The sequence below is a fragment of the Topomyia yanbarensis genome, chromosome 3, assembly GCF_030247195.1.
Source record: "Topomyia yanbarensis strain Yona2022 chromosome 3, ASM3024719v1, whole genome shotgun sequence".
NCBI classification, from domain to species: domain Eukaryota; kingdom Metazoa; phylum Arthropoda; class Insecta; order Diptera; family Culicidae; genus Topomyia; species Topomyia yanbarensis.
This window is the reverse complement of record NC_080672.1, coordinates 66137658-66161746: the sequence shown is the minus strand read 5'-3', so window position 1 is coordinate 66161746 and position 24089 is coordinate 66137658. Positions and strand designations below refer to the sequence as shown.

The 24089-nt window shown below is 39.4% G+C and overlaps 1 protein-coding gene across 1 annotated transcript; it reads left to right on the top strand.

The window, feature by feature from the left end:
• The first annotated feature begins 4631 nt into the window (after positions 1-4631).
• On the top strand, positions 4632-23931 carry LOC131691335 (uncharacterized). The gene is made up of 5 exons (XM_058977647.1): positions 4632-5460; positions 5518-7082; positions 7280-8015; positions 22361-22567; positions 22978-23931. The coding sequence occupies exons 1-5, from the start codon at positions 4798-4800 to the stop codon at positions 23839-23841; spliced, it is 4035 nt and encodes a 1344-aa protein (XP_058833630.1). The 5' UTR covers positions 4632-4797; the 3' UTR covers positions 23842-23931.
• Positions 23932-24089: the final 158 nt, after the last annotated feature.

Here is a 24089-nt window from a genome sequence, read left to right as displayed (position 1 = left end):
TGCATCGCAAGTGATCTGCCCCTAGATTGAATTCCACTATAAAATGATAATAGTAAAATAAACTTCCCGAATAGAAATAAACCTTACAGCTAGGGGCAGATCACTTGTGATACATTTTTAACCCTCAAAAAGGCAAGCTACACACCAATATTTTTACACTGAATGCCAGCAAATGCTTACTGAATTTTCATAAGCTGAAAGTTTCAGCAATACAAGATACCGAAAAATCAGCAATTTGAATTGAACCTGTTTGACAGATTCGCTTTGCTGAAAATTCAGTAATTCAAATTTTCAAAGTGACAGCGCAATTGCCGAAATCTCAGTATTCCAGGCTGGATTGCTGTAAATCCGGTAATTGAGCTGTCAATTTGATAATTAGAATTACTAAATTTTCAGCAAAGCAAATCTGTCAAACAGGTTCAATTCAAATTACCGATTTTTCGGCATCTTGTATTGCTGACACTTTCAGCTGATAAAAACTCAGCAAAATTTTGCTGAAATCGACAACCAAATTTTGGTGTGTAACATTGTTACTTCAAGAAGCATCACTCATAAGACCCAATGAAATCAAAAGCCTCCTTTTGTCGTTTTATCAGTGAGAGAATCGCCCGGATAGAATTTTACAATAGTATTTACCCTACAAACAATCATAAAACAATAAATATTATAGTTATTACTGTTTCAACATTGTTCGATGCCAAGTTCTCACAGTAGATTTACAATAAAATTTCATGCAACAATAAATTTCACTGTTCAGCAAAAAACTGATACAGTGTATTCACATTAAATTTTACTGTTTTCGAGAAAAAAATGTTTGGAGAAAAATGGATTTTTTTAATGTTAAGATACATAACCACCTCCCTTTTTCACTGTAAAAGTCTATTTTACATTGAAATTTACTGTAAAAACGTTAAAGTTTATTGTTTTTGTATTGTAGCATAACACTAAAACTTACTGTAAATTATTGTAAAATTACTGTACCGTCACAGTGAAAATCATGGTTTTGTTACTGTACATTTCTATTCGGGCGAAAACCCGAAAGTGCACGATCATTTGTATTTCAAATTACAAGTTCATGGAAACTAGAGAACTGTAACTAGCCGGGCTTCTGAGACTCCTTGCCTTATTTAGGGTTAAAAATCAGCGAAATAGAAGTTCATACTAGGGGCAAGCACTAAATCTTCAATTCGACGCAGTGCCAAAAGTAGTACTTAATTAGTTACTTTAAGTACCATATAGTACATTAAGTATCGCAAATATTTAAAAAAAACGTGTAAAAGTCATTGTACTTTAATTAAAGAAAAGATTTTAAGTTCAGCGCTTTCGTACTTTAAATGCGCAGAATATTTGAATTACCGCCAATATGAGCTTCAAATACTTTAAGTACATACACATCTACATTAATTACATTAAGTACCTTATTAAATGCAACAGAAGTATTTTTAAATACTTTCATTATTTACTTTAATTATGTTCAAAATACGTTGGTATTATGCTATATATTTTTTTTTTTGATGAGGCGAAGCCGAAAACGCAACATAGTATGAAATAAGGATTTGTGCCCTCCTGTACATAGACTGGTTTTTACCAACAAATTTTCACCCTAGTGAGAAATTTTGGTTTTTACCAAATTTTCCTCCTTAGGGTGAAATATAGCATAGTGCTTTCGCATAGGCCTGCTAAGCCAAGACAAGTTTCGGTTTCACAAAACTTCTGCTCGAACGGGACATCACGTTTGATCAGTCGTTCGATTGAAACACATAGTGTGTTTTAGTTTTAAGGGATTTGCGTCAAGCCGGCGCTAATCTATTCCGACAATAAGTTAGTTTCGGTTTCTGATGAGGCAAAGCCGAAACGCAACATAGTATGACGTTGGTATTTTCAATATGACGCATTCCCTGCTAGTGCTTGCTCCTCAAACTCTCCATCGACGCGTACATTTGAGTGTAATTAGCGATAATTTTGCAAAAGTGATGCGTACAAAAATGTAACATTAACCAATCTCGATTCATTATGCAGCGATTAAACAAAGCAGGAAGAATTGTTTTTCTAAATCGGACGATGGCAGCTTCCAGCGTATCCACCTACTGGCTACAGAATGTCATCCCCCAATGCACGGTGAGTTATCCATACCATGGCGGTACGGCAAGAAAACGACACTCATAGAATTGGGGCCGTGTTTACCGTGCACCTAAACAGTTCAGGAAATAGGTTAAAGTTAATTTAAACGATGCGTCGCGATTATTCGAAGCCAATACTGATGCACTGGGCATGGAGCTGCATAAGGATAACCAGTTCTATCGGAGCTGGGAGAATTTTAAGAATAATAATGTCTATACGTGAACGAGAACCTGGAAGCTCGAATCGGAGAATCCCATGATTTTTTCTTCACGTCAAAAGAACAGTTCAGTTCTCGACAAACATATGATTACGGCTTAAAAGCCAACTGTCAAAATTCTCTTTGAAAGGAAATTCCGGACAAACCGTTACTGACTAAGCACAGTTCATAGCAGTTAATGAAAAAGAAAACTTTTCTCTTTTGTTTACACCAACATCTGTGATTGGCGAGCAACGGTTTGTCCGGAATTTCTTTTCAAAGAGAATTTTGACAGTTGGCTTTTAAGCCGTAATCATATGTTTGTCGAGAGTTGAACTGGATTATCTGATTTAAGAGACCCCGAAGCAGCCAGTCTCCGAATTTTATCACTCGTTGCTAGGATCTTCGCACACCGATGGTAGTAGTGAGTAAAGAGCTTCTGATTGATGTTTTAACAAAATGCTATTGTACGAATTATCCTCCACAGTTTTCGATCAAGCGTTTGGATTGAAATGGCACAAGAAGCGTTGGCACAGTCGACTACAGACTTCGCGAAACAAAGTATTCGAATCAATGTTTCACATGATGACAAATGTGGTACCAATAATGAAGAGTACGATTTGCCTTAATTTTGTTAATTGATATGTAATTTAGTCAAGAATTCTTTTTTGTTTCCGGGACAACAGTAGGTGTTTTATAAGCAATTTGATAGCAACCAACAACACGAGTTCTATTCCTAAGAGCAGCCACTTTTTTGATTGTTCTACAAAATCAATGAAGAAACGGTTGTTTAGTTGATTTTTATCTAGGGTTTGCTTGAATTGCTAGTTTAATTTAAAAAGTTACACTAAAAAACGTTTCAAGTTCACTTGTAAAGTGATTTAAGGATTTATAGAGGTGGTGTACGTCGAAGGCAGCCTTTTATGTGGTTTTGTTCGACCCCGAAATGAAATTCAAAACCGCCAACATCAGCTTTGCATGCGCCTCTAACATGATGTGAAAATGCGCTATATGCTGGATGCTCGATTGGATTGGAAAGTGACCACCACCAGTCGTCGCGAACTGGAACGTTACTGCCACTCTGTATTCCCACCGAAACATTAGCAGTCTTGCGTCGCTCCCAAAAACAGAGTCAAAATTTCGGCGCACGCCTGGGGCCGCTCCACGACCGAGACCGTCATGTCTACACTGATATCGAAAGAGGATCTGGTATACAGACATTTTATACACAGACTTGCGGAGACAAAAACAGTAAAACTAGTAACCATGAACAATTACAGTAGATGCTGTAGATGTTGTTTCTCGTTAAGCATGCAAACTGTTTCTTGTGGGCTAAGTTGATATTCTAAAAACTATCGCAAATTGTTAATTTGATCATTCAAATCCTCATCCTCTCGTATATCTGTTTAAATCACGTCAAAGTTATTTTCCAAATAGTTTCAAATGCAATTTTTGAAGTAAAATCTGTTTTTATTACAAGACCAACACGAAAACAATGCTTAGTCCGATTTAACGGTCATTTTAAATATATTAATAGTTGGGGCTGCGAAAACAATGCGCATTTGCGATTATGGCTCCACTGACATATGAGCAAGCATACGGCGGATAGGGTACTAGTGCAAAATTTTTCCCAAACCTGAGGTGTAACACTCTAGCAAATAAGTTTTTTGGACCGTGTTTAAAAGATGAAGCTAGTGTTCTGGGAAAATGAGCGGAATGAGGAATTTTCTCATAGTGTTATGTCTGTGTTTTTACCTCAAGAAACACAAGGTCAAAACCAGCAACAGCATTTCTTTATTATTGACTGACAGTTTATTTTGAATTCTCAGGTTCTGACATGGCAATCATCACATTTCTTTTGAAAATGCGGCTCTGTCGCTCCTCTCGCAATTTGAGTAGAAATCCTAATAAACTTCGCATTCGATCTACCTTTACTTGATTTTTCGCACTTTAGTTTTTCTAACTTGAAAACAAAGAAAACAAAGCGGTGTCCAAAATTAATTCGCACCAATTATTCTACGACGTACTTTCACATTATTTATTTTTTATTTCCAAGAAAATTTCACAAAGAAACCTTTTAAAATTTTTAGAATTCATAATCCAAAGACAGATGAAATTATTAGACCCTTAAATTGTACTTTTAAATGCAATTTGTAAATTCAAATAAGTAGGGGTCCAAATCAGATTTGTTGCCCTATGAGTATCACGTGTAAAAATCGGTATAAATAATGAAAAATCGCTATATCTGGCAACGCTAGCACCGTTATTGACCACGAGGTTTGTTTTGACAGCGCCGTTTACTTTTGCTTTTTGCGCCCTCCTATTAGAGCGCCCTCTATCTGTTTCTCACACCAGTCGTTTCCTAAACAAATTTTGTCGTAAAAGTGTTTTATTTCATCTAAATACCCGAGCAATATCAAATATTTATTGTAAAATCCTACCTATAACGCAACCGGAACCATGTCATCGTCTGCCGAGCTATGTATTCCTGCATTGGTTTAGCTAACAATGTGCAATCTCAAAGGCAAACAGTGCAGCAAAAATTTTCAACCCTTCCCCCGAACGTAAATGGCCGTCAGCGAGGAACGCTAGAAATCCGCCTTCCTGTTGGTTCCTGTATTCGGTGGAAAAGTGCCAAAAGTTATCCTGCTGTTGATATTCAGCTACTCTGGTGGGGTCAACAGGAGGTTAGTCGGTTGCATTGGGAACAGGGCAATACTCGATCTGATCTGCGGGCTTCTTACGACATATTGACCAGTGAGGAACTGTTCCGAAAGTATTTGCGTGCAGCGGAGCCAATTCAGGTGCGCTTGGCTTCCAGCAGGACTAATAGTTTGATCGGAACGGCTCTAGTTCCGGTTCCCGAGAAAATAGTAAACTTTCGTGCTGGTGGATGCGGTCAGATAGAAGCTACTAGCAAGGGAGAGATAAACAGCAAGAGTGGTTTCGGTTTGGGGGAGATTTGCATGGACTTTTATTTGAAGTTTGACGAAATAGCGCGTAGGCGAGACAACAAAGAAAACAAAAAGATAATGGTGCAAGACTGTAAAAAGGAGCTACCGTTGGTAGTGCCGGAGCGTGACGTCGACTTGATGATCCAAGGTGATTCGGTTCATCTACATCAAGGGAAACCACCGAAGCAGGTATGTTATATGAACTATTAAATTGATCTTTTCTGAATTACACTTGAATTACAGCAGATTAAAACGTTTCGATCTTTGGGGTCTGATTCTCGCGACAAAGTTCTCAACTACTTACTGGGAAAAGCAGTGTCTGGTTCTGAAGACGACGCTCTAAGCGAAATATGTACCATTTCCCCGACGGAGAGTTTGATGGATGCATTGAACAGATTCGATACAGCTCCTGAACAGAAGAAAGCTGAGTACCTGAAAACAATAGATTCCGTTAGATTGTCTGTTGAGTCTTTAAAATTCACAAAGGCAGGTCTAAAGGAGGTATTCCACAAATCCAAAATGATATCGCTAGCAGACATCGGTTTCCTAATCAAGGTTAAGATTCCGTCTCAATCAAGTTCTGTACCAAAAATAAAGTTCAGCTCCGCATTGGTTTCCGATTGTGGAGAGGCTGTCTTCAACGGAAAAGCTACGACCAAAATAGTTTGGCCACAGAAATATGACGACTACCAGTTCGACTTTCTGGTCTACCTGACTCTAGGTCCAGTTTTTCATCAGAGATCCACTACCGGAAAACTGATCTTCCTGGGTTCGGCTGTTGTTAAACTTGACGAGCTTTTGAATAACAGATTCGCATGCTACAAAAAGTGTCCCGTCAGGTTGGTTGCGGACGACATTTTGCTTGGAATGCTCACTATTCGACTGGAGCTTGGTGCTCGAGGGCTTCATTTCGGCTCGGATCTGATAGATGCCGTACTGGTAGATAAAGAAAATATTTCGATAAGCAGTTCTTCCAGTGAAAGCGACATCCGGGAACCGTGTTGGTCATTCAAACCATCTTTGAACAGGTGTCACGATCTGCTTCCGATACAGTCCCATTTTCAATACCGCCCTATTTCTTGCACTCAAGACGAGAGTAGATCCGGTAAATCAGCATCGAAAAGTTTTCTTCAAAACCAAGCTATGCCGAACCATCAATCGGCTGGATCAAAGGAACTTTCTCATTCAAAGGAAAACTCTTCACCTGACCAGGGTCCGAGAGCAATGGACACTCAAGAAGATACGCAGGAACAGACGGGAAAACTTCTACATGGAGTTCTTCATTTGGGACAGCTAAAAGATACTTCACCACTTTCCACCGGAGGATACTTTCTTATAGCTCACGGATTCTGGTCGGACGAAGGCAGTCCAGTACTAACCACAGAACTTTGTCAGAATCAAAAGACCTTCAATTACTTGATTACTTTCCCAGTATTGCCAAACGCACGATTCCTGGAACGTACCAAGAACCAGCACATGTTGGTAGAACTCTGGCAAAAGTCGCCGGGTGCAGCGGAAAAACTTGTGGGCGTTACCCGACTCCCGCTACATCAGTTTTACATTGCGTTTCGGGACGCCCAGCTGGCGGAACATTTGGCACGTGCCAAACTTCCCGTCATCTCGATCGATGGGTGGAGCGGTATCGGGTCGCCACTAGCCTCAGATCCTTGCGGCCAGGTGCAGGTCGTGTTGGCCATTGGAACAGAGAATCAGATCGAGTACTTCAAGCTGTCCCGTGGATTGAAGCACACGTCGGGTGATGCACCAGTGACCGGAAATATGCCAACGGTGCCGGGAGGGCAATTGCAAGGGTAAGCACCGCTATCAGGATGTTTGCTATTTTTGTTGCAGCCAATATTTAGAAAAATTTGCTGTTTTATTAAACCCCTGGAATTGTTTCGTAGTTCTGTCTAATTTTAACTAATGTTGAATAATTGTCCCACTCACCCACTTTTTAGACAACTCTGATCTTGTACCTTTAAGCGTAATCTGTTTCATTTTCCCTCAGCATCCCGTCAGCACAAAAATCATCATCATCAACTCAAACGAATGCACCCCCACCCGAAAACATGGTCACTCCATCGACTGCCCTCAGTCAACGGCGTGGCCAGGAGAATTACCATCCGGTCAACACAATCAGCACCGGTAAGCAACAGTCTGAAGTGGCCAACATGCTGTCCGCATTCATCGAAAACCTGGCCCAGCGGATGCCGATCTCCTCCGAACGTAGCACTGCTCCCTGTTACGATCAGAACTTTGCCGAGCAAAGGAACGCACCGTCGCGTCACTCACAGGCCAATGATCCCCAGCTGCGGCAAACGTCCGATCTGCTGGAAAATCTACAGCGGGCACTAACCGAACAAGCTTCCTCGACAACCGTTCCAGGGAAACCAGCTGGTTCGGCGGCTCCGATGGTGCAAGTACAAAGAGAGAAGCTGTTCAAGGTGTGCGTAGAAATTGAGCAGGCAGTTAATTTACCAAAAATGAGCGTCAGTAAAAAATACGGCAAACGTAACAAGAACAGGAACTCCGGAACATGTGGGGCATCGGGTGGAAATCAACGAACAGAAGTAGAACCCAGTGCTTACGTAACCTTTGAAGGGTACAACTTACAGCCCGGAACGGCAAACACGGTGAAATCTCACGAAGGAATTGTCTACACAACGGCCGTGGTGGAAAACTGCTCTAATCCAACATGGCAGAAGAAGTTCGAGGTTTCCCTACCGGCGGATTTAATGATTAATGTAAGTATTGAATCAAGGGTGGTAGTGATTTGAAAGCTTTATTGTTAATATTACTATATCTTGGCATTTTTGCTTTTTGTGGGGATGGGGTGGGGGTTGCTTCTCTAATCTTCCGGCCATCACGTCACAAGATTTGGTTCATAAATGAATTGAAACGTACTAGTGCAGCGGGGATAATAAAACCAACAATAATATTTGCAATATGCTTGGAGGAGAAAGGTATTTTAGACTATTTTCATTTTTCTGCGATACATTGTTTATGAATAGGCGTATATTCCATAACGAATACACGTAACATCGATGACAGAGCAGTGGGATTAGGGCCAAGTTCACTCGGGTCGTGAAAAAACTGATAAGCAACATCAATTTAGGCACAGAGCACAGACGACCATCTCAAGCGTAAACGTTGTGTAAAAATTTACGGCACATCCAAAGGCAATTGTGATGTTACCACCAAAGATGGTTCTGTGGTTATTTCGTGTAGTGCGTAAGTTTTACTGAATTGACAGTGACCACACAATTGATGTCCAAGCGACCATCCTAATTATATTGGGATATGTCAGTATGGTGGCCGTAGTGTCCCTGCTGATAGTTATTCAAATGACAAAAAGATTTAAACTTGTTTGTTCGAACCTCGATGTCTGTTCTCTGTGACTTAGCTGTAATATTTTAAATAATCGCTGATTGCAAACAAAACAATCATTAATAAACTCTAGAACAGGAATCGGGTAGAATAGTTGCAGGGAAATTATGATTCGTGGATATTACGGTTACCAGCGCGCTCTGATTTAATTATTAGTCGATTGATCCGCTTCAGACCTAAAGGACCCAAGAGGAGATCAGGAAGAAGACATAAGCGACATCAATGCGAAATTTTAATTGCATCACTGACGACTTAGCACGCGTTGTTAGGAGCATGATACCTTGGACTAGCCAAAATAGAGAACGTAACGTCACACTTCGAGACAAACAGGCACAAAATTTATTCCTCCTCCCGAGGACCGGTGTTTACTTGGCAGACAGTTGCTACTTCGTCCGATTTTGCCATTCGTATAAGAATGCCTAATACTCCTTTCTTAGTTCGCTATCGTTTCGAACCTTTTCTCGAGACATAGGAACCGTTTAAGGACTACGCGAGTATCTCCAAGTTCAGCCACATTTTCATTGAAGTGAAGGGAAATGACGGGTATAAGTGGGAAAAAATCACGTGCTCTCGGACACGTTTCGTTCCTTATCTCCCGACAATCGTCATACGAAGTGGACCGCATAAGAAAACAATAAATAAGCGAATAAGGTGTAAATCTGGCAAGCTCCGTCATTGGAGAATCACATCGACGGCAGACGATATTGGTTTATTTTGTACACGCTATTGACAGATCCGAGAAACCAAACGTCACAAGGGAATTGGGAATTCTATAAAGGCGACCGGTCAAACGTGAATGAGGCAGATTGGAATCTCACTTACCCCAACGACCACACAGACTCCGCCAGTACACGTGCGATCCCACCCGAAATCTGAGGCAGAAAGTGCGCTTCGATCACTGTACAAGACAAGAAAACGATCCCATCAATAGAAGGTCTCCCCAGGCACGACGAAAGCCTTCATCGGGCACGAGGAGAAAGTGTGTGTGTAAACCTATATTCCGTCTCCCACTTGGATGGCAGCGGTTTACAAAAAAAGATGCTTGCGTGCATTAATATGCATGCAGGTAATTAACTTGATAGCAGGATTTAGGTAGGTGCTAGCTCAATTGATTTTCCGATTCTCCCCACGCTAAAACAACTACTCTTGCACGGAACCGGATTCCTCCCCGGAACTACGGCAATACTTCAGTGAGAGATTTTTTAATGCGCACAGCGCGCACACAAATCCAATAACTTAGTAGTAAGTTCTTCATGGTTCACAACGTGGCAATTTCAGTATGGCAGTAGGAAAGCTAGCTGTGGGTCGAGAATCAATGCTCTTCCGCTACGAGGACAATCCGGGCGGCAAAGTTCAGGTTGTCTAATTCACTGAGCCCTTGGTCCATTTAGAACTACTTTCTCGTCGAGTTCCCGACTTGTTTGCGAAGTACTCGTTTTAGTCCCCGACGATGGACCTAGCCTCCTCCGACGGAAAATTCCCCGACGAGAGAAGTTTTCGTGAAACCGAACCAACCAGTCAGGTGCCGAGGTAAGTTCGGCGATTCCGGTGGAACAGGGCGTTCGGTTCGCTGGTACCCCGGCGACCAGCGATTTGTGGTATCTCGTCGCTGTCTACCCAGTCTAGTCCCCGATGGTGTTTACGCCGACCGAGAGTTCCCCGGAGAAAGAAGTTCTCTCGATACCGATTCTTTTTTTGGTTTTCGCTAGATTTCTTGCGAGCAAAGCGGTACGGTGTTGTAGTCGGTTCGGCGATTCCAGGTACAGCGTGGCGTCTGATTCGCTGACCCCCGGCGACCCAAACCTGGTGCTCTGTCGCTGTCTACTCGACTAGTCCACGGCGGTGGATCTAGCCTACTCCGGTGGCAAGTTTCCCGGCGGCGATTGCTCGTTGTTCATCACGCCATTTCCACTGTAAGGTCATGATCTGCGTCATCACTCTGTTAACCGCGTTCAACGTGTTTACGTCGCTTGTCTTGTAGACGACATAATTCGGGTTGATATCCGATCGTCGCATTTCAAGCATCTCCCTGAGCGTCGCTTCGAACCTCGGAAATTTGAAGACTACATGCTCCGGTGTTTTCCCGACGTTCTGACACTTTGTTGTGTGCCCGAGCGCTGATCACTCCGTTGCATACCCGAACCGCTGAAGTAGCCGTGGCCCGACAGGAGCTGTGTCTAGTGGAAGTTCACCCCTGCGTGCTTTCTATTGACCCTCGTCGACAGATTCGGAGTGAGCCAGTGTCCACCTTCCTTTCTCCGTATTGTCCCATTCCTGCTGCCACGTCGCCATCGAATCGATTCTCGCTATCTTCCTCACGTTCCTGGCGTTTCTTAGATCTCTCGATATCCTCCGCCAGGGTGATGCAGATATTGTTTAGTACGCGCTCGCGACTTGTACGGTTATCAGCCGGAACATCCAATTCAGCTTTTCGATGTTTTCAGCGCCGCACCACAGGCAGGAATCTCATATCGCAGTATCGATGACGAACCACTAGATAGCAGACGTCTCGATTGCTTCCCGGCCGGCCAACGTTTGGCATGATTCCTCGCTATTGCGTTCGTTGACTTTTCGCAGGCGTAGTCGACGTGGTTGTTAAAGCTCAACCGGTCGTCGATTATCACTCCCACTTGCCGCAATGTAAGCTACGATGCAATCACGTACCCTCGCATCTATTGTCTCTGTCACCACACCTCCACTTGATCGAGTATCTCACCCATCACCATTAATGACATGTCGTCCGCGAAACCCATGATTTTCGCTTTCCTGGGCAGCCGCAGAGTTAAGACCCCATCGTACATCCCGTTTCAAAGAGTTGGACCGTGAATGGAGCCCTGAGGAAAGCCCGCTATAACTCGCATTGACTTCGTTGGTCTCGTACAACAGCACTCGGCTCTTCAGGATCTGGCATAGATAGTCGGGACCCACATTCTGTGCAGTGCTGTGGCGAAGGTTCCACAGCTGACGCTAGTAAATGCATTCTTCGCATCTATCGTGACCAAAGTGCAGTATCGATTTCCTCTTCGCTTCCGGTTAGATGCCTTCTCAGCACTCTCGAGTACTTCCGAATAACATCCACCGTCGATGCTCTTTTCCGAACTGGAATCCGAACTGCATCTTGGGCATCCTGTTAAGGATAATTTTTAAAAGAGTTTTCCGAGTGTATACGAGGCTGGATCGCACGGTGGCTCCCCAGGATTTGGCAGCAACACCAGCTTCTGTACCTTCCACATTTCGGGAAAGTTGCCTTCATGTAGATACTTCTGCAGCACCAACCTGAACTTGTCCGAATATGTCAGGATCGCAGCTTTCAGCAGCACGTTTGGTATTCCATCCGGACCGGAGGCTTTCTTTGATTTCAGTAGCTTTGATGCTTCGGCGAGCTCATCGTTAGTCACTCGCCGATCGTCCGTGTTTGCTCCTTCTTTGTTCTCCAGTAAGCTGGACGCCGTGTCCTGTGTAGTTCCAGCTTTCGCGGCATTGTGGTGTCACAAGCCTTGATGTCGATGATGGACCCCTTCCCATCTTTCCGCAATATGCTAACGGAACCTTCATTGCACAACCGTGCGTCCAACTTCGCTAGGGCTTCCTGCAGGATACACTCTCTTGTGTTGGTTATTCTACTACTCCACTCCACAGCCCGGTCATTAAAGTCACCACCAATGACTATTGGCTTTCCGCCAATCAACTGTTCGGTTAACTGCTCCAGTATTATGCTGGACTGCTTCACTGTCCTCCTTGGAGGTGCGTAACCGATGCACACGATGGCACCGTTGATTTTAACGATCACGAAGTCTTTTGTCCACGAGTTTTCTACAGTTAACTCTGAGTCTCGCTTAATACATTAAATGGCTCGACATTTCATCCATTTAGTTCCCGAGATTCCGCTTGCTTTCCGTCATTTTCCGCGTACTTGAGTCATTTAGCCCAGAAATCTACTCGGATATTACTCAGCGGTAAGTTATCGCAAGCCATTTAGCTCTGGTTACCGTGAGCCATTTAGTTCACAGCGTTGTTGCGATCTATTCGGGTATTTCCCGGCGGAGCAACTACCCTATGTCCATTTCGTGAACCTATTAGCTCGTCGCGATATACGCGGTGTAGTCCTCAGTGGTAGACCTAACCTCCACAACGAGCCAACCGGTAGGTGCCGAGGTATATCGCCAATTTTCACTACAAAGAAATATTCTCAGAAGATAACTTTTACAAATGAAACTTCGATAATTCCATTTAAAATATTTGGCACATTTTGGTCTAATATGTTAAATTTTTCAAACCTCAAAAAATTTCGGTGATGGGGAGGGTTTGTTCCCAAACCCCCCTCCCCAACGCTACTACGCCACTGTATCTTCTTGTTAATATATTTTAAAATGCAAGGTAATGGGGGAGGGGAGGATGCGTCGGGAACCGCCTAACTTATTCCGGTATACATGGTGAATGAAGGGAATGCAATTGTGAGGTTGGCCTGAGACGAGAAGGAGGAGTTGAGAGTTGCGGGAGGGAGTGAGGGGTAAATGGGGTCTCAACACCGAGCTGTATATTAGGGGCCATGCATAAATGACGTAGAATTTTAGGGGGTAGGGGGATATACTAATTTTGTGACGAAGGGTGACGATGGGGAGGGTAGGGTCAGTAGTATGCGACGTAGCATTAGGTTTAATTTTTTTGACGCACATCAACACCCATTGATTAGAAACAATTCAATATTTGTCTATTCTTAAGAGCAATAAATGTAAATTCATACAATTACGCGATTTTTCAGTAGTAAGTTTTTCAATTCGCGGTTTTGCAAGCTCTCCAAAAAACGTAAAGCTTATTTGTATGCTGTTGCAAATTTATGAGATACATATTCACCCCCAAAAAGAAACTTTACAGGAGACAAACAAGAAAGGTTTATCGATCTAACTAGTAGATTTAGTTTGGTTGCTGAATTAAATTTTCTCTTCTGATTCAACCAAACGAAATTTAGTAACATAGATGAACGTTCGTTTTTACATTTCTTATAAAAGAAATGTATAGAATTCGCTCAAACTTTCAAGATTTTTTCCGAGGCCCGGAGGGCCGAGTCTTATATACCAATTGACTCAGCTCGACGATTTGGGACAATGTCTGTGTGTGTGTGTGTGTGTGTGTATGTAACGGACAAATTCTCATTCGTGTTTCTCAGCTATGGCTGAACCGATCTTATCCAAACCAATTTTAAATGAAAGAACTAAAAAACAGTATGAACGCTATTAATTTGTTTTTGATTCTGATGTTTAGTTTCCAAGATATGAATGTTTGAATGCGTAAAAATGGCGTTTTTTGCAGTTTTTTTTAAATTATCTGCCGAAATTGACAATATAAATTAACAATTTATATGTTTTTACACAGCTTTAACGAATACCTTTCGAACAAGCTATAGATTGTTGAAATCGGACTATTATCAAAAGAGATATTTAACATTAAATGCCGACGAAAGATTTTTATCATTTCCCATTGCCAGAAATATGACCAAAAACATGTAATCTATTATTAACGCCAAAACGGCTTATTTTAGGTCAATGGTATATTCGGAGAATTTAATGGAGGTGATATGCCCTTTCTTTTGGTATTGTGCTTTTGCCGATTAATCCCCCTATGAGTGAGATATTTTCACAAATTTTCTTGGAAGTGATTATATCGAAATGATGTCTTCAGCAAATTTGTAGCTCTTACTTTTGCGAATAGCTTTACTGAAGACTTCAAATATCTATTATGAATACTTTAAAAGTTATGGCTTGTTGTTTGTGGATTACTCTTTGTCGCCTATTTATTGTTCAATATAGTAATAATCCATTGAAACATGATTCCGATAATACGAATTTTGTATTTCATTTTACTATCTACAACCGCTGGAAATAATCACCGAACACTTCCAAGTTGTCTAGAAGGAACTTGATAACTTATCAGTACAAAAATGTTCATTTGTGCGAACCTTCTGACTGCATTTTTTCTAACTTATAACCATCGGATCGATCTGAAACATATCGGACAATAAAAAGCGAAATAAATAACTCCAAGCAACGGCGTAGCCCAGAGAAGGTTTTGGGGTTTAACACCATACAACCCCTACCCCCCACCACACCCAAAAAAAAAATTGGATTGAAGTTGAAAATTTATTGATGCAGACTGATTTAATTCAATATTACAATAACAATTATCTGATCCGTACATTGATAACCTGTTGTTGTAAACATCATGAGGACTTTTGATAAATTGTCGGAATTGGGTCCTGATATGTAACTGATCTTGATTTCACAGTTGTCTAATTGCATCAATATCAAATTCCTGCCTGAAAACATTCCAATAGAAAATTCCAGAGTTCTGTAATCAATCATAATCCTCAGATTTATTTTCAAATTGAGCTCGTTTTGTAGAAATGTACTGTAATAAGGGTCTTTATTTAATAGGAAGCGAAGTTAAAATTGATTTAATGTCTATGAAACATAGAACTGCTCACCAAAAAATGCATAACTTTCAACATTTGCTAAAAATGGTTTTGCCTTTCTCATTCACTCTAAAATTCGTCAATCTAATCCCGACCCGGAGGGCCGAGTGTCATATGCCAATCGACTGAATTCGCCGAGATCGGAAAATGTCTGCGTGTATATATGTGTGTGTATGTGTGTATGTGGAAAAAAATGTGACCTCTGTTTCTCAGAGATGGCTGGACCGATTTGCACAAAGTTAGTCTCAAATGAAAGGTACAACCCCATCCCATCGGCTGCTATTGAATTTTTTATTGATTGGACTTCCGGTTCCGGAGTTACGAGTTGAAGATCACACAGCAAATTCCCATATAAACTGAAATGAAAAATTTTCAAAATCAAATTTGTATTTTTGATGCCAAATGACTTTAAAATGCATGAAACATTGAGATGTTTGACAAAAATTGACTTTTTTGGACTTTGGTACATTTTTGCCTTTCTCATATAGAAAGGTTATGCAATTACTCTAAAAATCGTCAATCATACCGGCCCGGAGGGAGTATGCAGTGGGGGATTGCTACTTTAAAATTAAAACTAGTTTAAAATTTCTTAACAAGTTGAAAATTTTCGGCAGGACCTGGACCTCCCGGATCTTTCTCCATGATCTGCCGCTGGTTTCAAGCAATATTTCAGTATCTAGTATCTCAAGATCGTGGCATCCGACCCATTGTATGTATGTGCAAAGCGTACTGAACATGTAATATTCATTTCCACCATTGTATTGAACATAACCAGCCATGGAATCGTAGTCTGGACAAATGAGACAAGCACAATTGCACCACTAGGTGGATTAAAACAGGTTTTTATTTTGGGAATGCGTCGAGTTGAGACGAAAACGTAATATGATTAATAACGAGGATAACACTTTCCGAATGTAGAGAGAAATTTATGAAAAATGACGATTTCCATTCGACTCTAGCAGGTTCTGATCGATTATGATGAGCATTTGATTTTTGTTGTATGACCAATTATATGTATAAGTCAAATGTTCAAAAACAGTAATTTAAGGTCAAGATAGCATCATTTTGAAACCGCCAATTTCAGAGGTTTAGTATCTTCGATGAGTTTTACAAACGTTAAACAGCGCATCATTTGATAAAATAATTTTGACGGTATATCGTCCAAGAAGTATTTATGGTGAATTTTCTCAGGTTAATATTCATGGCTACAATAAAGTCTCAACAAATTCACTACAGACATGAACTCTGTTACTATTTTCTAGAAAATTAATTCTGCATAATTTTAAAACTTCAAAAATTACGGTTTCGGAATGATACCGTTTGGAGAGTATGATCAATTTTCACCAAACCCCCACCAAACCGAATTTCTGGCTACGCCGCTGATTTCAAGTAAGTAGAAACAAAGTCGTTCTACACTCGTTCACAAGAAACTTCTTCGAATGCTGAATATCTATTATAATACATTGAAAACCCGATTTTATCAGCCAAATATGAACATATGTTTGATGGGCTCTAGCAGACGAACAAGACTGAATTCGAGTAAATCCTTTCTTGAGCAAGTTTTCCTTATCATGAAGATGGAAATATGCAAAAATAAATAGTTCATCATAATCAGAAATAGTTATTAGAATACATCAAGGGACGGGAAGAATATTTTAACAGCTTCAGTTTCTTATAAAGAAAAAAATTGCCCGATTTAGTCAATGTCCCCGTTTTGTCAGCCTAAAATACACCATGAGACTGATAAAAATGGGTCTTTATTGTATGTATTATTCACTGTGTATCACATTAATAGGTATATTTCATTTTTGGAGATTTTTTATTGCATCGAACTACAACAATTTTTAGGTAGTTTTCAAGGGGACTTCTTCCAAAATTTGGCGAACCTATTCCAATTTGTATACCAATTAATTGGTATACTTAAGGGTTTATATGTTGCAGATAGAGAAAATACTGAAATTTTCAGCTTTTTTCCTACACAATATTACGAAAGCTTATTAAACAATTTTTCCTAATAAGTTTGTGAAAATTATAAACTATTTGAAATTATTTTTTATTTAACCGTGATTTTTTAATAAATAGTAACCATCGCTTCAGGTTTCGAGAGGTTTTTATTTGTTCTTTGGCATTAGGATTAGCGATAATAATTCAAATCAAGAATACTACTGGGAAGTCACCTTTAGAAAAAGTCGATGTCTAAGTAAAATTTGAAACTATGCACGCATGCACTTCAGAGATAGCGTGATATCAGGAGCTGCGATTTCATTTCATTTCAACGCTTTTTTGTGAAAAGGGTGATACTTACAAATGTAAACATAAGGCTTTTTTCATACATGCGAATGAGGGTTTTGAAACGCAACAAATTAACCTAAAAAGTTTGATTCTACGATATTGCCTTCTTAAACTGCAGCAAAAAATACAACGGGCGAAACTGTATTTTTGTTTGTTTATTTAAAGTTTCGCCCTCCACGCTCCATGCAAACAAACAGGGCGATACTTTTTTTGCTAGCAGTTTAGAGGCGAAACTGTTATTTTCGTATTTTTTAGGATTATCAAACTGATACCAGCTGTAAATAGTAACAATGATCTCTATTGAAAAAAACATGGACGAAATCGGTGGTGTAGAACGATAGTTATTGTAAAAAAACGTAAGGGCGATACTTCAATGCTGATAGGTGGGACCGAAAAAGTAGACAATCGCCAAAGGGGCGATACTATCATTTTGTCAATTTCAATAGCAAAAACAAATTTTAATTTAATAATTTCAAATACTTTATGAAGTTTTGGGTTTCGATCACTGAATCGTGCAATCTAGGATGTAAAAACACAATAGTTCTGGAGTCTGGAAATATTCACTGTTGATTTTCTTTGAATGGTATCACTGCTAGTATCGCCCTTTTCAAGAAAAAGCGTTGATTTCATAGTTGTCAGTCGCGTTGGAAATTTGAGTAAAGTATAAACTTCAAATCGATTAAAAAAAAATCGATTTTTTTGGCTCTGTACATTATATAACCCCTTTAAGAAAATTCAGTTTTCCCACCACAATGCATTGATTGAGGAATTTAGATATTTTATTAACAGAGCATTAGCAATAATTCGTTGGTATGTCTATTTTATGGGCCATTTTTTCGCTTTCCCATTGATTTGGTTTGAGATTTCTAGCACTGATGTTGCCCTATGCTGATTTGAGCGATTCTCTGAGTCCTGCCACTATCCCATGTAGTATGTGTTATAAAAAACATCGCAAAGCATCAAGTTCTAAATGTTCTCAAACGATATAATATCCGAAGAGAGTGATAAGAGTTATAAGAAATGTCTCATCACACTGTTAGGTGGATTAAAAACGTTTTTAGAACAAAAAATGTAGCAACTGCAGCATTGTGAACTGAGAGAACTTCTCTTCTGTTCCATGACATAAAATTCAAAACAAGCCTATCAACACTATTTTTGTCATGAAATGGATTCATTTTGTATGCACTTTGCTGTTATAGCAAAAATTTTGATAAAAGCCGTCAACATTTTTGTAAAGGCATATATTTGAAAGAATTATGCGAAAAAAATTGATTTTTTTCATCAGCCGGCAGCGTTGCGAGAGGGGGGGAGGGGGTCTTGGAAAATGATACGTTATTTAGAAGGGGGAGATTAGAATTTTGTGACCAAATGCTACAAGGGGGGAGGAATGGGTCGAAAATCACCGTCATTTGTGCATGGCCCCTTATAACTTTCATTTGAGACTAGGTTAGTGAGAATTGATTCAGTCATCACCGAAATGGCTTTAGTTCTGGAATATGCCCGGAATCCGGGACTTCCGGATATATCGATAGTGGACAATATATTCCACAACAGAATCTTTGGCATCAGTGATCTAGGCCTGCGAATTGAAGTCATTTGATGTTCATTTAAATAGATTTTTAGCCTACGAGTTATTACGATTGTATCGGTTGATATGAGAATTTCTTATGTGACCACAATAACCAACCTGTATTTCCGGAACCAAAAGTCAGAACTAAATGAAAATCAATAGCAGTCAACGGGAATGTTATACAGGGTGTTTGGTTAATGAATGAGAATCTCTCGAGGGGTGATTTAGGATCATATTTGGGAGAAAAAATCGTTATACCCCTACCATCAAATCTCAACCGTTACCGAATTATTGATTTTTTTGTAAATTACTAGTAAATTACCTAATTCTAATTCAAAAATTTTCATTGGAAAGGTGAGAAAATTCCCTATTCAATGGTGTTCTCGCTTGTTTCAGTTAATGAGATTAGGTAGCCTTTTAGAACTAATTTATTTAAAAGTTAACATTTTTTATCGATTTTTAGTTCATTTCTCGAAAATATCAATAGTTAACATCACCACTTTAATGACTCAGATTGTTCGCTTGGAAGATCTGCTTAATGTATTCTTTGACATAATATGCTTATCTTTTCTTGTTTGAATGTGTTTGGGTTATTGAACTTGAGTACTTTTATCTTGTTTTCTCTAATAATAACTCTAATTGAAAAAGTATGGCACTTATGGCCAAGAGAATTTCACATAGAAAAATGTATTAATACCCTTCAGTTAAGTGAATTTAGTATTATATTAGAAGTAAATTAGTTTGAAGTTAGTGTTATTATTAGAATTTTCATTATTTTTCTTAAAATAGTAAATAATAAGCATCACAATTATTATTATCAAAATAATACATCTCATCAAGTTCTACAATTCTTTCTTTGACTCCGTTTAATTAATTCTTTTCGTTTCAACGCAAATTTTTTTATCATCTTACAGGAGGACTAATCACGAAAATCATAGCAGCAAATGATAAACCTAGCTATTTTTGATGGGTAGTCCGAAAACATCATAGACGTAAACTCAGCCGTTTCATATTGATAATTCAAAGCTTTTTGCTGAACTTCTCGCACTTGTCAGGATGCAATTTCAAAAGTTATATTAATGAATTGACCTTAAAGGGATCATTCACAAACAGCCAGCAATAATGTTGAAGATATTAAAGATAAAGACTGTGTCTTCAGCAAAGTTGTTGGCAAAGGCTTGCTCTACAACTTTAATATAATTTTAATATATGCGCTTGCAAGAAAGTTGGTAAATATATCTCACTTTTAGGGAGATAAATCGTTAAAATAACAACACCATATGAAAGGGCTTATAATGTCGAGAAATTCCTTCGAAGACGTCATTGATCCAAATTTAACTATTTAGACGTAATTAATTATTCGCGCGAATTTGTCAAACAAAAAACACTGTATGACGCCATGCTGTATTCACTATTAAATTGCAGTGAAACGAAAAGAGATTGGGATAAAGTGTCAAATAACAAGTTATAGAGGATATTAAGGGGGATCCAATGAACCATAGCAACGATAAATGTTGTTAATTAATGATTAGAATTAATACAAAACTCTTCGAAAAAGGCTCATTTTAAGCTATTTTACTAGTAAAAGGTCATTTAGTAATCTTAACTAAAGGATATTTATACGTAAATCGGTAGAAAATTTTCTCAGCTTTCCAATGAAATCATGGGATCTAAAGCCTATTTTTTGGACTAGAATCTTTTAAGCACCTGCAAGTCGACTACGAGAAAAGTTTAACAATAAAAGTACAAATAAACAAGAAAAGAAGAATATGATCTTGAAGAAAAATTGTGAATCGTTTTAAAACATAACTTTTAGGTAATAGATATTGTTATTATCATAATTTAATATTTTGAGCAAATTAACTAAAACCTCATCCAAAACATTAACTTCTAAGTACTTTACTACCAAAAGGTAACTAAATCTAATTAACCGAAAGGTGTGAGGACACCATTCAGTAGGAAATTTTCTAACCTTTAAAATATAAAGTATACTTTTTGAATTAGAGGTATTTTAAGACAAATAAGTGCTGCCAGGGACAGTTTACGTTGATGACGGGAAATAAATTTTTCATATAACTTCGTTATTTTGCAATATTATTGAAAACTGATAAAACTTATCAATTTAGACTGTCTTTGGCTACGATTTCCACGCAAGTGGACTATTGCAAAAATTCTAGGAGAATTGTATTGAGCATTGGAAGGTAAAAATTAAGCAGCTTCTAGCACTGCGAGGGAAGCATCAATGTTTATGAAAAAAAGATTTTCGTGTTTCTTGACCCTACCGTTTTCAATTAAAATAGTTTTGAAACCCTACCTGCATTAGAAAAATGTTGGGCATGAAAGGGTTAAATATGTGTTACATCATTCAAACATCATAGGGTTACCAATTTATATGGGAGTTTGCTGTGTGGCCGCACTCCGGAGCCGGAACTCCGATCAACTTAAAATTTAATAGCGTCTTACGTTATACCGCTCATTTGAGTTTGGGCAAATCGGTTCAACCATTTCTGAGGAAATTGAGTGACATTTTTTGACACACACAGACATTTTGTGATTTCTACATTTCGACAAACTGAATCGAATGGTATATGACACTCGGTCCTCCGGGCCTCTGTGGGAATGTCGATTTTTGGAGTGATTGCGTAGTCTTTCTTTATTAAGTTCATTAAAAAGGAATAAACATGAATTTCGGCCAGTTCTCGTATTGACCATCGAATGTGGATATAGGAACTTTTAAGAGCTGTTGCTGGATTTTCTTGGTTATTTCGCGGCGTCGCTAGCTCACTTTGAATCACTTGTCGCCACTCAGGCTTATTTGGATGATCATTGATATCGGTATAATATCCCGGAACATGTAGAGCATATCCTTCGGCACTCTGTATGGAATAAAATCATCTACACCATAATTTCCATAAATTAAAACATGGCAATCGTTCGAATATCGTTATGAATCTCACAAGATTGTCTTATAAAATCCATTGTTACAACAACGTTTATGATTTATAAATGTCATCTTTTTTTAATAAACTTATATGAATACACAATAACTTTCATAAATGGACATCTAAGACATTCATTTGGACTTTGTAATGAATTTCATAAGACTGGCCAATAAAATAGTAAGGAATCCCAAGTAACAATTTTAAGTTTTGTCGCTCGCTTCAAGGGTAATATAAAAGTGGTTTTAAAATTATCGTAGAAGCTTAATTGTTACTGGGGGATGGATTTGGAAAATTCCCCCTCCAAATGATAAGACAAAGAAGATTTTGTAGAGCTGACATTATTCATTGTATCATTTTCAAACACTATAACAATGGTCGTAGTCTACTAACATAAGTTTCTCCTCTTTCATATGCCAATGGTTCAACTAGGACGAAAAACGCTTCATACTGAAGGTTTGGCGCAAAGCAGTCAACAACAACGACTTGGCTAAATGTCGGATGGTGCCGGCACCCATGGAGGATGCAGTGATTGGTTTCACAGCTGTCGATCTGTGTGTGCTGTTGAAAGGGATGCCTTGTATTCTTGGCTGGTACAATATAAGGGATTTTTCAGGCCGATGTAACGGACAAATTAAGGTAAGGCATTGATAAGTTCATTAAATTTGCGCTTATTAAAATCATTATCGATTTTAGATTTGGAACTATAAATTCTATTAAGTTGAGTCTTATTTGTCTTATCAGTATCTAACACTTACTTGGCGTCAAACCTAAAAAGAAAATACTGTTTGTGTTCCGAGGCAAACAACTGTTTAATAGAACTGAAGTTCTGATTTGCTAATGAGACCAGCGAAATCGAAACATGGTTCTGTTTACCAAGGCAATGTGATTGTGTCAGATACTGAAAAGACGAGTGAAACGCAGAATCTCCAACTTCCTATAGATGAGGACTCTGCGTTTCGACGCGTAGCAATAGTTTTCCCAATTTTCTCCACAGAGAGATGTATCATATTTTTACAATATTGGCGAAAAAACCTATTTCATTTCAGATCAACATCACTCCTTTGGAAAACGTCACAACACTCTGCCAAAGTTCAAACGAGAACGTTAATTTCCAAATCCCACTCTCGATCGACGTCGAGTGTGCTGGAATCGATGCGGGTAATATCTCGCTGAGCCGCGCTCTGAAGAGAAAATTTACTGAGCTTGAAGAAATCACCCAACGGCTCAAGGCACGACTATTCGATGTGACCGGAGATGAAAACGACGATCCAGACGAAGAGTTCGAACGAGATTTGAACACCGAAGCAGATGAAGCGGATGACGACGGTTGGGTAGACCCCGCAGAGGACACTTCCGGTCAAAAGCGTAACAGCCAGTTCCCGAACGGGGCGCTCACGATGACCACGAATACTTCCTCTTACTCAATGTCATCGGAAAGAAAGATTCCGGAGCGTAGTTTGACCGGGTGTTCGGATCGTTCCTCGCGACAATCTACCCGTGCTGTTGCTATTGACCAGCTTGAGTTGGAGAAGCTTCTCAAAAAACACGACCTAGACACACTTATTAATCCAAATATTCTGAAAAATCTGCTGAACCCATCGATTATGTCCACCTCCGAGTCTACTCCCATGAGCAATCCATATGAGAACATACCGGAGAGTGGTTCACCTGCCGGAACTAGCGATGATGCCGATATGAGTGAAGGCTCGACCGAAGCGGGTGGCTCAATCGCTTCAGACAAGGTTAAGTTGATTTCATCAGCTTTGCAAAGAACGACTATTTCGGATGTTTGTGAACCGGCTACTAGAGCCACTACAGCATCTTCTGGTAGCGGACAGTGCGACACTACCGAGCAACAACATCAACGCGAAGCACCGGAAGGAGAGCCGATGAAGGTCAACGATAAGTAAGTTATTCATATTTCTAAATATTCTTTTACCCATCAAACAGCTATTTTTAAGACCGATATAATGCTTGTAAGTCAATTTTGGCCAACATATATATATATATATATATATATATATATTATGATAACACACCCAGAAATCGGTGAAATCTCTCACTGTTAGAATAGTATAATCTAAAGTATTTGCTGGTATTATGATGTCAAGAAGAATAAAAACTACATTGCGAAAAATTTCAATCTGAACTAAGGGAA